General features: G+C 42.6%; 1 protein-coding gene across 2 annotated transcripts in view; it reads left to right on the top strand.

Annotated features, from left to right (window-relative positions):
* Positions 1–13,775, top strand: part of PGM1 (phosphoglucomutase 1) — a 65,153-nt gene that overhangs the window by 37,949 nt on the left and 13,429 nt on the right. For both annotated transcript variants that reach the window (XM_065911670.1, XM_065911660.1), the window contains exons 5-7: positions 2,285–2,475; positions 3,942–4,096; positions 6,908–7,023. In XM_065911670.1, coding sequence (XP_065767742.1) covers positions 2,285–2,475; positions 3,942–4,096; positions 6,908–7,023 — 462 coding nt within the window. The remainder of the gene's footprint in view (positions 1–2,284; positions 2,476–3,941; positions 4,097–6,907; positions 7,024–13,775) is intronic.

Raw genomic sequence — 13,775 nt, 5'->3', positions numbered from 1 at the left:
CAAGGGGAGCCATGGTTTGCTAGATCTGATAAATGTGCTCCTGAGCCCCATACCCCAGTTTCCTGTTCCCACATGCGCCTTTTCTTAGAAGCTGACCAGAGCAAGCTGAGGGTTCAAGTCAGGAGCAACAGGATGTATTTCTCTCCCTTTTCTTCCTCTGTGGGTTTTGTGGCCAGATCAGTAGAGGTGGCAGCTGTCACCGAATCAGAGCCATGAGGTTCTCTTGATGTAGGAATATGGGAATTCCTGAGCCCTTGACTTGTCTATTTGTTTTGTAATAATTTAGAAGTTTAAGATCTTTTTCTTAAAAATATATTTATTTATTTATTATTTTTGGCTGCATTAGGTCTTAGTTGCAGCACGTCGGATCTTTCCCTGTGGCTTGCAGGTTTCTCTCTAGTCATGGTGGGAGGCTCTCTAGTTGACGTGTGCGGGCTCAGTAGTTATGGCATGTGGGCTTAGTTGCCCCGCCACATGTGGGATCCTGGTTCCTCGACCAGGGATCAAACCCACGTCCCCTGCATTGGAAGGTGAATTCTTAACCACTGGACCACCAGGGATGTCCCTAGAATTTTAGAATCTTTGAGTGGCAATGATTTTCCCTGGTGTTGGAATCCATCTGCCTGCCTAGGTGGGGAAGACTTTCTGCCTGTGCTTGCACCCTTCCTATGATACTCTCCAGGTCCTTCTGTTACACTGCAAAGTCTGTTAGAAAACTTCTCCTGGTGGCCTGAAATGGTCTGTCTCTGGAACTTCTTCCCTTGGGTCCTAACTTGCCTCTGGAATCTCACAGAATGGGCCTCCTTCTTTATTCAGGCAAAGGCCATTCTGACTTTTCAAAACATTCAGCAGCCACGTGTTGAATAGCTACTACATGTATGCTTGGGGGTGTGGGTGTAGTCAGGGATTCTGTGGACTCTTCCTTCAAAGAGCTTGTGATGCTTGGGGAGATGAAGTGGGTAAGAAACCAACCACTGCCAGGCCAAGAAAACGAGGGTTAGATAAAATTGCAAGTATTCTCCTTGGGGTGTGGAGGAAGGCATAGTTTGACTGAAGATATCAAGAGAGGTTTTCTGGAAGAAGTGGCAACCAACTCAAGCTTTTATGAAAGGAAGATGTAAGGTGGTGGAAACTCCAGTGATGGTTATACCCACTGAGGCAGTGGCTGCAGCCAGTGCATAAAGGATGAAAAGGAGATGTCACATTAGGGGAATGAGCAAAAGCCTTGGCTGGCTCGAGTATGGGGTTTGTGATGGTGTATTTACTAGGAGAAGCTGGTCACCAAGCTGACTTCTTTCTCCAAGCCTTTCAGTTGTTCCTCCAGAGCCTCAGTTTCTATACCCCTCACAACTCTGGCTGCCTTGTCCTCTTTCTGAGGTGTGTCAGTAGCCTCCTTAGCATGCCCCCAATGGGAGACACGTATTCTATACTGTCCTGACCTCTGTCGCATATATTGGTATTGGAACCTTCCTTGGTTGAAAGCATTTAGAGATGAACGTTCTTGACTCTAACATTAAGTGTCCCTGTAAAGTATGTGACTGGTTTGCCCTATAGTGTATTGTTACTGTGTTTTTCTCTGTATTCTTTTAATCAGTTTGTCTGATAGCTTGATAGAGGGGAAAGAGTAGGACTCTGAATCCTAGCTCTCACTCCTACTATCTGTGTAAGTTTGGGCAAATAGCTTCCTCTCAGAACCTCAGTTTTCTTATCATAAATTGGAGGTGGTAATCATAATGCACAAGCCTTTATAAAATATGGGCTGTTGCTTGTTCTTGGTGCCTCATCTATTAACTCATTTAACTATCACATCTACCCTGTAAAGGTAGCTACTATTACTATCCTCATTTTGCAGTTGGCATAGATGGAGGCACAGCAGAGAGATTAAATAGCTTAAATAACTTTCCCCAAAATGGTACAGCCAATGATTGACAGCTGAGATCTGAACCCAGACACTCTGATTCCAGAGTCCAGGTTCTTTAAAGCACTAAGTTGTAGCTCCTCATGGGCCTTTTTGAAGGACTGAGAAAATGTTTAAGAAGCACCTGTGTAGCAGGATCTTCATAAAGGTTCACTTCCTTCCCTTCCCCCACTCTTTCCTAATCTCTCATTATTCCTACTTGTAGAACTTTCTACTCCAGACTCATCTGCCCACAAGCCCGTGAATGCAATTTGCACACTCTCTTTGCCGTTGTGCCATTCTCCCTAGATCGCCTCTACCTTGTCCCCAGTCCTCACCTTCTGTAATAAGTTTCATTTCTGGTTCTTCATTTCATGCTCTGTGTAGTCGTGGGACCATATGTGAAAAAAATCCTCTGTGAAGAACTCGGCGCCCCCGCGAACTCAGCAGTGAACTGCGTCCCCCTGGAGGACTTTGGAGGCCACCACCCTGACCCCAACCTCACCTACGCGGCTGACCTGGTGGAGACTATGAAGACAGGAGAGCATGATTTTGGGGCTGCCTTTGATGGAGATGGGGTGGGTGCAAGTGCATTTATGTGAACTCTGATGCAGGCCAGGCCTAATGTGCTAAATGGGGGAAAAGCAGGCTCTGAAGCTTGGAGTGCAGTCAAGCTCCCTCATCTCATCTGGAGTCAGGGCTCAGTTATTAGAAGACCCTCTTGACAGAATGGCTTGAAGTGGAACCGTGTGTCTAGTGTTTGCTGAGAAGGGCAGGGTGATCGGGGCCTGGTTATCATGTCATGACTGGCGCTCCATGAGCTGACTGGGTTCTCGATCTCCATCCTTGGGTAGATTTTTGCTTGTAGCCAGCAGCTGGATCCTTGTTCAGTCTCTGGAAAGGGTTTTGTCCTTATGATATACCCATGTGTTCATTCACAGTAGCTGAAAGATGAAACTATAATGAGCGAATTAACAGTTTATTCTTTAGCTACAGTTAATATTTGAAATAAACATGCTCTTTTATTTGCACTGGTGAATATGTAACAGACAAGGAGGGACAGTGTCTTAGGTTTATACACTTGATGTCTTAGAGATAGTAAACACTACACATATTTACTTGGTTAAAAATATGTTTTGGTGGTTGCTATTGTTCTTTAACATCAGCTGGAATTCATTGTTTCCTATAAAATAGGTTTTCCAATATTAATATTTGGGGAAATTAAATAGCAGAGATTGGGACATCCCCTGGTGGCTCAGTTGGTAAACAATCCACCTGCCAGTGTAGTCTCGATTCAGGTTTAATCCCTGAGTAGGGACGATTCCCTAGAGAAGGGAATGGCAACCCACTCCAGTATTCTTGCCTGGAAAATCCCATGGACAGAGGAGCCTGGTGGGCTACAGTCCATGGGGTTGCAAAAGAGTCGGACATGACTTAGTCACTAAACAAATGAACAAGCAGACATTATTTTCAGTGCATCTTTCTGTTGCCGTGCATCCTGGGTTTCCTCTTTACTCTCAGTTACTTGAGTACTTCCTGTATATCAGGCACCAGGAGAACAGTGAGGTGACAGCATATTTTGTTGGGTCCTGCACCAGATGGAGGTGCCAAGATTTAGGAGCCTTTCCTTGAGGAAATCTGCTTTGTTCCTTGGAGAATGCCTGGTAGACCTAGCAAGCTTTAAACAGCCCACATTTCCTCTCACAGTGATCTCTGCCCTCTTCTGGGAAAGAAGAGAGGTGATTGGTTCCAGAGTTTGGAGAAGGTCAGGGAGGTTACATACAGCTGGCATCTGCGGGGAGAACAGAGAATTCAGCCGAGAAGGAGTTTGCACTTTAACTCAAAACAGTTTTAGCTTTTTGGCACAGAGGTGCCATTGACCCAGTGGTACTGTACCGATCAATTAGAAATAAAGTCCAGTGTCTAGAACCCAGGATGAATCAATGTATCAGCGTTAAATTTTACAAAACCTCCATGTAAGAGAGTTTGGCTTCTTCAGCACTTTGATTAAAAGATCTCCCTTTGAATCCCCCTTCTCCCAAAGGACCGGAACATGATTCTGGGCAAGCACGGGTTCTTCGTGAACCCTTCAGACTCTGTGGCTGTCATCGCTGCCAACATCTTCAGCATTCCATACTTCCAGCAGACTGGGGTCCGTGGCTTCGCACGCAGCATGCCCACCAGCGGGGCCCTGGACCGGTAGGTCTCTCCACCCCCTTGGTTCCCAAGCAGGCCCTCACAGCGCCGGGAGCACCCTTCCTCCCCTTTGAGCTCAGACACCTGATGCATACCTAGTGTGTGTTACCTAAGTGTTCCTTTATGAGGGAGTGGTGTCATTTTTTCTGCACTGGACGGGCCCCGCTCTGCTGCTTTGGCACTCTGCATTTCTCCCATCCTGGCTCTGCTCACACTGTGTGCTAATAGTCTGTGTCCTTGACTATCTCAAAACTAATACAGAGAGAGAATGTCTTTGTCTCTGTGCTAAACCCTGACTGATCACGGCGTGCCTGATACACACACACACACACACACACACACACACGCCTCATTTTAGAAAATGAATGATTGAATGTTAATGAATAAGTGAATGGATGGCACATCTGCTGTACTCAAGACGTCATTCTAGAGACTCGCTTTCTCTGTGCAGAGTGGGGGTGAAAGACTGATGTAAGATCAGTGTTTCAACAGAACTTTGAAAAAAACGTTCCATGCAGCCCCCATCAGATGCCCTTACACACAAGCATAGTAAATGTTCACTTATTCAAAATCTGAATAAACATAAAGCTAAAATAGTTTAAAAAATGCATTCAGTTTTGGAGAAACAAGGGACCCAGTGACAGTAAACAGTTGGTATCTTTGACTTGCTTATTTATTATATATCATCTTATTTGAAAAGGCTTCATATTAGCTTATGAGATCACATTTAAAACATCTGAAAAATGGAAGTCATAAATGAGTACAAACCAGGGATATTGACTACATCATGTTAGGTGTCCAATAAATAGTTCCTGGATGAATGGGTAAAGAACAAGTGAATGAATGAAAGGCTGAGGCTAGGGAGGAAGAAGAATGTATGTACCTGGTTCTTATAATCATAACTATTGCTCATTAAACATTACCTTATGCTAGACACTAAGCATGTATTTTAACTCATTTAATTCTCAGTCTGGCCCCATGAAGTAAATGCTGTATTTAACTCCTCTTTACAGATGGGAAGACAAAAGGAAAAAGAAGTTAACTAATTTGCCCAAGGTCACCGAGCTAGTAAATGATGGAGCAGGACTTGAACTTAGAACCTTTGCTCCCAAACACTGGGATGTGCAGTGCAGTAGTTTTCTGGTGTGTGTGTGTGTGTGTTATAGAACTAGTGCTGACTTCACTTCAACTAACAAAGTAATGACTAATATCATATAGTAATTTGTAGTTGACACTATTTTTTTTTTTTTTTACATTCACTGTCTCAGTTGATCCTCATGGCAAGTCCTTATTTTATTTTTTCACTTGTTTTGGAGTATGGTTGATTTACAATGTTGTGTTAGATTCTGCTTTACAGCAAAATGAATCAGCTATAATTAGATATAGCAAGTCTTGTTTAGATTCTTTTTCCATAAAGGTCATCACAGAGTATTGAGGCAGGTTCTCTGTACTACAGAGTAAGTCCTTATGAGTTATCTATTTTATATATAGTAGTGTGTATATGTCAGTTACAATCTTCCAATTTATCACTCCCCAACTCTTTTCCCCTCTCGGTAACCATAAGTTTGTTTTCCCATCTGTGACTCTATTTCTATTTTGTAAATAAGTTCATTTGTACTATTTTATTTAAAAGATTCCACGTGTAAGTGATATCATATGATATTTGTATTTCTCTGTCTGACTTACTTCACTCAGTATGACTATCTCTAGGCCCATCCATATTACTGCAAATGGCATTATTTTGTTCTTTTTAATGGCTGAGTAATATCCCATTTATATGGTATTTGTACCACATCTTCTTCATCCATTCATCTGTCAGCCAGAAGAGCAGTTAGCAGTCTTTCCCAGGACTCCACAGCTACGTCAGAGCTAGAATTAGACCCTGGGCCTTCTGCCTCCACATCCTCCCTCCAAAGCTGTGAGCTGGTTTGTGGCCACACTATTGTCCGTTAGACTGATCAGGTCCTGGAATAGCTTCTGTGTACTCCAAAAACAGTCTAATTCCAATTTATGTGGATTATATGTGATAATCCACATATAGAATCACAATGGAAAATACTTCACTACCCAGAAAGCAACTTTATTTTATTTTCACAGTTTTAAAAATCATAGTTTAATTTTCCTCAAGTATTAGAATTGAAATATGATATTGTTTTGCTAGTGATAAGCATTTTGGGAAGCAAATCTCACTAAAAGGGTGAATGAAATGTAGGTAATGTCCTGTTCAAAGGGAAAGGAATCTAAAAAAAGGTCACTCAAAAGTTTCAAATAGACTAAGGATAATATGGGGAGAAGTAAAAGTTGTGTTGCAGGGGACGGGGGACAGCCATCCTGGCTGTGTGACCTTGGACTGAGTTACATAGCATTCTGGGTCCCTGTTTCTTTCTCTGTGAAATACTGACCTCCCAGACCCAATATCTTCTGGCTCTATAATTATAGGTGCATTGAAATATCATTCTTCTGTTCATTATGGAATGGTTATAAATGCTGTCTGTATCCAAAACACATGGGTTTAAATAGCCCCCCAAACAGTTTTGTCCATTTTGCCACTGTTAATTTCTTCTAAAATATTAAATTCAGTGACCTGAATTAATTCTTTCTTCATACTCTTCTCCCCCTCCTCTGACTCCACATATAATAGCCCATTGTGCACAAGTTTTCTCATACGATTTTCCACCAATCTTAGAATTATGTGTACCTCTGAGCAATGCTAAGTGGAACCCTTGATTACAATAACGGTTGCTATTTTCCATCCCTCACATGGCTACACTAGCAGTCCTGCTGTGATGTAACTTTGATTTCATGCCTTTGAAGGGTGGCTAATGCTACAAAGATCGCTTTGTATGAGACCCCAACTGGCTGGAAGTTTTTTGGGAATCTGATGGATGCGAGCAAACTGTCCCTTTGTGGGGAGGAGAGCTTCGGGACTGGTAAGTATGCAGCCCTGAGCTGTTTTTTCCCATGTAAATGCTACTTGCAGTGAAAGCTTAGACTGCTTAAGCAGCACTGAAATAGCAACGGTAGCTGATGTGTCCTAAATCAAGATACAGCTTATTTATAACAACCCTGATGGAGTGTACACATTTGAAAAGCAGCGAGCATGTTCCGCCGGGGAGGGTTAATTTTACTTTCAGAGGATCACATCTACCAAGGCAGGAAGTTTGGGCAGCGTGGCCATTGAGTCTGTGGGGATTAAATAGAATGATAAACACATTTTTCTCCCCTCAGTGGTCAAGGAAACCTTTATAAATGTTTTTATTTCTAGGAAGAAATATGGTGGAGTGAGTCAGTTTTTCGTTTTTATTTAAGAGAAGTTTTCACCACAGTGTTAAATCTTCTTGTTTAATAGACGTATGTTTTCTGTAGCAACAGGTTGTAATTTATTAAGGTTATGTGGAGGGAGACCATTAGGGTGGGACTGAGTTGCTAGGTAATCAAGAAATTGACCGTGAAGATCTATATGTAAATTGTGGTGCAATGAAAGAGTAGAACATGGTACGCTTAGGGGAATGTCCCACGATCCTTAGACCTCACTTTCCATGTTCTCCCTTCTTTTTTGTAAGTTTTTAAAAGTTTAATTTATTTTTAATTAGAGGGTAACTGCTTTCAGTGTTGTATTGGTTTCTGCCATACAACACATGCTGTCCCTCCTTTTCTATGCCTTTCCAGTACTGACTTGAAGTCCCACTTCCATGACCTTCCCAATGACCCCATCCTACCTCAGTCTGTTTCTTTTCTAAACATTCATTCAGGCTTGTGGCCCTTTCCCCAGGGTTGTCTCCAGAAGCCAGGTTGCAAAGTACTTCAGTGGCCATATTTCCTCTCCTCCTATTGCCTCTACCCAATATTTTGAAGTAAAAGAACCAATCTTCTTGATCCTCAGTACTATTCTTCCATCCTTTGTCAAAGAAAAAATCAAAATCTATCAGCCTTGGCATTGACTTGCAATTCATGCTGGTTAAACAGAATAAAAGGCAGATTTCTTTTCCTATAAATCCTAGGGTGGGGTGGATGTTGTTGTTGTTCAGTTGCCCAGTCGTGTCTGACTCTTTGTGACCCCGTGGGCTGCAGGATGCCAGGCATCCCTGTCCCTCACCATCTCCCAGAGTTTGCCCAAGTTCATGTTCGTTGCAGCAGTGATACCATCCAGCCATCTCATTCTCTGACACCCTCTTCTCCTTCTGCCCTCGATCTTTCCCAACATCAGGGACTTTTCCAATGAGTCGTCTGTTTGCATCAGATGACCAAAATACTAGAGCTTCAGCTTCAGCATCAGTCCTTCCAGTGAATATTCAGGGTTGATCTCCCTGAAGATTGACTGGTTTGATCTCCTTGCTGTCCAAGGGACTTTCATGAGTCTTCTCCAGCACCACAGTTCGAAGGCCTCAATTCTTTGGCATTCTGCCTTATTCGGCTCTCACAACCATACGTGACTACTGGGAAGACCATAGCCTTGACTATACAGACCTTTGTTGGCAGAGAAATATCTCTGCCTTTCAATACACTGTCTAGGTTTGTCATCGCTTTCCTGCCAAGAAGCAAACAGCTTCTGATTTCATGGTTGCAGTCACTGTCAGCAGTGATTTTGGAGCCCAAGAAGAGGAAATCTGTCACTACTTCTACCTTTGCCCCTTCTATTTGCCATGCAGTAATGAGCCTGGTTGCCATGGTTTTAGATTTTTTAATATTTAGTCTTAAGCTGTCTCTTTGACTCTTCTCCTTCACCCTGATCAAGAGGCTCTTTAGTTTCCTCTTTGCTTTCTGCCTTTAGAGTGGTATCATCCGCATATCTGAGGTTGTTGATGTTTCTCCCACCTATCCTGATTCCAGCTTGTAACTCATCCAGCCCGGTATTTCTTATGATGTGCTCAGTGTATAGGTTAGATAAACAGGGTGACAGCAGACAGCCCTGCTTTCTCGATCTTGAACCAATCAATTGTTCTATACAGTGTTCTTACTCTTGATTCTTGACCTGCATACAGGTTTCTTAGGAGACAGGTAATATGGTCTGATATTACCATCTCTAAAAGAGCTTTCCACAGTCTGTCATGATCTACAGAGTTAAAAACTTTAGCATAGTCAATGAAACAGAGATAGATGTTTTTCTGAAATTCCCTTGCTTTTTCTATCTAATCCTTCAAATGTTAGTAATTTGATCTCTAGTTCCTCTTTCTTTTCTAAACCCAGCTTGGACATCTGGAAGTTCTTGGTTCACATAATGCTGAAGCCTAGCATGCAAGATTTTAAGAATGACCTTACTAGCATGGGAGATGAGTGTATTTGTCCAATGGTTAGCACACTTTTTGGAACTACCTTTCTTGGGAACTGGGATGAGAATTGACGTTTTTCAGCCCTGTGGCCTCTGCTGGATCTTCCTCATTTGCTGACATAATGAACGCAAAACCTTGATGGCATCCTGTTTTAGGGATTTGAATAGTTTTGTTGGAATTTCGTCACATCCACTAGCTTTATTAACAGCAGTGCTTCTTAAGGCCCACTTGACTTCACACTTCAGAATGTCTGGCTCTGGGTGACTAACCACACCATGGTAGTAATCTGGTTCATTACAAATTGTTTTTATACAATTCTTCCAGGTATTCTTTCCATCTCTTCTTGATCTCTTCAGCATCTGCTGGAGGAGGAAATGGCAAACCACCCCAGTATACTTACCATGAGAACCTCATGAACTGTATAAAAGGGGTGGGTAGAATGGGCTAATAAATATGAGGTGCCCAGTGACAAAATTCTAAGCAATTTAATACCCTTGAGGCAGTGATGTTACTTCTTGGTAATGAATTGGCTTATGGAATTGGAGGGTATTAAGAATGAGTTTGGAGGTTGAACAATGTCTACAAAAAAGGCTACATGATTTCCCAAGGCCTAGGTCTTTGGTCAGAGATATCAAGGCTACTGCTTAGTTCTTTCCTACCTCATAAAATATGAATGGTACCATATTACTCCACGGGATGCTAGATGACTAGCCATTGGACTTGTAAGGTAGCCTTTGCCCGTGAAATCCCCCCAGTGTTATCCAGTGCAGGCTTGGTATCAGTCATTCTTCCCTACGGGTGAAGCTGTCATTGAAGGCAGGTACCGTGTCTAAACCTTTGGTTTCCTGACTCCATGTACCTACTTCAGTGCTGAGCCTAATGAAAAGGGAAAAGTCTAGAACAGGTCTTCCTGGGTGTTTGGATGTGTGGAAAGATACTTGTTCCATGAGTTTGAGTTCCATGAAGATCAGAAAACTTGAAATATACCTCTCTGTCTTGGACATTCATGATGATATTATCATTTGAAGATTCCAAAACCTTCTGCCATAAGGAATCCAGTTTGCACAGTTTTATGTAAACGTTGTTAACTGCAGTATCTCTTTTTTGTGGTATATTTAGTAACCCATTGCCCCTCAGACCCATGTGGATAGCGTTGGGCAAGGCGAATCAGAGTCCTAGAGCCAAGTAACCATCCAGGTGTTGACTAGCTGGGAACAGGATTGAAGACAGGATGCATGAGCTGCTCCTGCCTCGCATGACAGGCCTTCAGGTACCAAAGAGCAGTTCCCAGGTCCTCTCTTCTGACCACCCCATGCCTAGTCCTCTGGTCATCCCTCACTTCGTATTGTTTATATACCTAGCACTGGTTTCTAAATGCTTCCCCATTCACCAGTGCCCCTCATAGAAGATCATGTCTAGAACTGAGCCCAAATCCTCCAGGGCTGGCTTGACAAGTAGAGAGTAGATGGATGACTATTTCTAAAGAACTGGACCCTGTACATTTCTTGATATGACTTTCATTTATGTTAGCTTTTTGGACATTTCATAATACTGTTTAGCTCATTTAATGTTGTAGATAATTATACCCCTTTAAGCTTTTACGCAGGAGCATTTGCCAAGAAGAGTCCCCAGATTACATTTGTGGAACTGATTTCTTTGAACCCAGGCATTAGGCTTTAAATTATTCCTTGTTAAGGCTTGTTCTTGTTTATTTATTTATTAACCCATCATCAAATACTAAGTGCCAACCATGGTTTTATCTTCCCTTTGATATCTTTTATATCAAAAGAAAGGATTCATCCTGAGAAAAATCCACAACTTGTTCTCTCTCTCTTTGAAAAAAAAAGGCAACCGTTCCATAATATTTATGAGAAAAACATTTACAAAGCCAGGCTCATAGCCATGGATCACCACTGCTGAGTGAGTGCAGCTGAACTTACTTAACTGAATTCCTGATCTACTTGTTTAGAGAGGAGTTAGGTCCCACCTGCTATGTCCCTTGTTGGAAAATGTTTCCAACGGTTCCTTTACAGAGCTTCTCAGGATGGACGTTAGTGATCCTACAGGCTTTGAAATATTTGAATTCTATAGCTTAATTAAGTGCTGGGTCATTTATTTATGTGTTTTTCTAAGTTAGAGTAGAGGCAATTTCTCAGGAAAGCCTCCCTAACTTTCCAGAGTGGGTCAGATCCCCTTATTATTGGATCTCACAGCACCACATACCTCTCCTTCCTTGCACACAGTACAGTTGTAATTTTACAAGTATTTATAATTATTCAATTAATGTCTGTTGGTTCCACTATACTGTAAGCTCCATGAGGACAGGAGTCATATTTGTCTTGTTCTCCATCATATCCTCAGAGCCTGGTATAAATCCGAGAATATAATAGGTGTTCAGCAAACACTTGTTGAATGAATGAAAGAACACACTCTTCACTTGGCACCCTCCATTCAGACAAACCAGAGTCCTGGTGTTGGAAAGGAAAGGACTTTAAACATTATCCAGTGTAGTTTTCTATGTTTTGATGGAGTCATGAGTGTCTAGTCGGTGCTCTTCTGCTTAAACACTTACCTCTGGCAGAATCTGGGACTCTTGCTGGGACTCAGCACCACTCTATTCCATAGTGCAGAGCTGAGGACCCACGGTCTTTGTGAGACAAAATGACCTTTTATAAAAGAAAGGGAGAAATTTACTTGCAAAGAGGTGCAAAAGAGTCAGATTTCACAAGAACTGGCTCACCAAGTAAAACAAATCACTAGCGTTTAAATGCACAAGCTGTAAGATTACCCTTACCAAGTACACGTTAGTCTGTTCATGGTGGAGAGACAGTGACTGTCTCACATGATTATTGTGGCCACCACGGCTATGAAACTCCTCAGGCATCAGTATCACAAATACCAGGGAAGAAGGTGTTTTTTGTCATGGTACCAGAACGGGACTGGGTGAGCTTCCTGTTTTTGGTTGACCTCATGGTACAGTTATTTTCCTCCCGAGTTATGGGTGATGATGTACATGTTTATACACAATGGTAGAGGGAAATCTTGAATTCTTGGGAAAATGGGAAGAAACATGAAGTCACTGAATAAACTAGGATGTCACTGTTTTTGAAATTCTTCCTTGGGAAAAGGAGGGAGGGGGCTTGGAATAGAGGGATAGGAAACCAGTTTGAGGATTACTTGATATCATATGGAAATAGGCCAGTAAATTCTGATCTGGCCCATTCTAGAGGTTAGCAATATTTTTCTCCTGTCCCATCTTGAAAAGGTTCTAGAGATGATATGTATTATATGGGAGTGGTCTCTTAAAGAAGTACAGCATTCATGCTTTGCAAATTTCCTTTAATTTTAATTTCTTATGAAAGGCCCTTCGTATTTATACTTCATCAGCTCATTCCTCAAATGTTTATTGAGCTTTGGCCCTGTCCCAGATACTGAACTAGGTTCTGGGAACACAGTGGTAAGCACAGCCTCCCTGTGGAGGGCTCCGTGGAGGCCACATTTGAGGAAGGAAGTCAAACCATGGCCAGGTTATCTCAAATGTGCAAAACAATAGAATCTGAAACAGGATGTGCCAGGCACTGTATACCCAGGGCACCTAACCTGGTTTTGTGGTGAGGGGTTTAGGTTTTTCTGTCTAGTTCTCTGCCTGTTCTAATTTGCATACCTTCGAGTACATTTTCCTGTAGGTAAATCTCCCCACAGGAAGGTTAGAACATCCTGTCTCTGGGAAATTTCCTAGACAGACTATCTCAACAGAACTGGGCTGATACCCTAATTATAACTAACTCAGTTAAACTGTTCCCTGCATGTCTAGCTCTCCACCTTGCTCATCTGTGAGGGCAGGGAATGCATCTCACTCATCTCAATGTTTTCTCATATCCTTAGAACATGGTAGACACTGACTCTTACTTGTTGGGTGTAAAATGGAGTTTGGGTTAAGACACATTTTCTGCCTGTCAAGTGCTTACCAATTTCCTCCAAAGGAAACAGAAGTTCTAGGGGCCGTTATGAGGCAGTGCAGGATAAATAGCTAAATGGAAAGTTTGAGGGTTGCCGAGGGGGAGCTGCCCCTTGAAGGCTGGAGTGGTGTGGAAAAGGCTTTCTGAGGAGCTTTCCTGCCCTTTCAGAGGGAAGTCATCTGTGGAGTAGAAGCCAAAGAGAATGGCACTGTGGACAGAGCAGGTCTGCTGGACCTCCCGGTCAGTCAGCTGGGGGCTGGTGGTTCTTGGGGCAAACCCTTCCTGAGAGCTGACTGCACGCCAGGTGTGAACCAGGTACAATGCATAGTATAGGGTGGGGTAAGGACAGACAGGGTGTGAACACAGAGGATAACGAGGAAGGCATCCTGCACAAGAAGGAAGTTGAAAGTAGTTACAGATGTTAGCCAGGCTAATAGTTATATGTGGGGTAGA

Source organism: Muntiacus reevesi, chromosome 1 (assembly GCF_963930625.1).
Source record: "Muntiacus reevesi chromosome 1, mMunRee1.1, whole genome shotgun sequence".
Lineage (NCBI taxonomy): Eukaryota > Metazoa > Chordata > Mammalia > Artiodactyla > Cervidae > Muntiacus > Muntiacus reevesi.
This window is presented reverse-complemented; position numbering and strand designations above follow the sequence as displayed.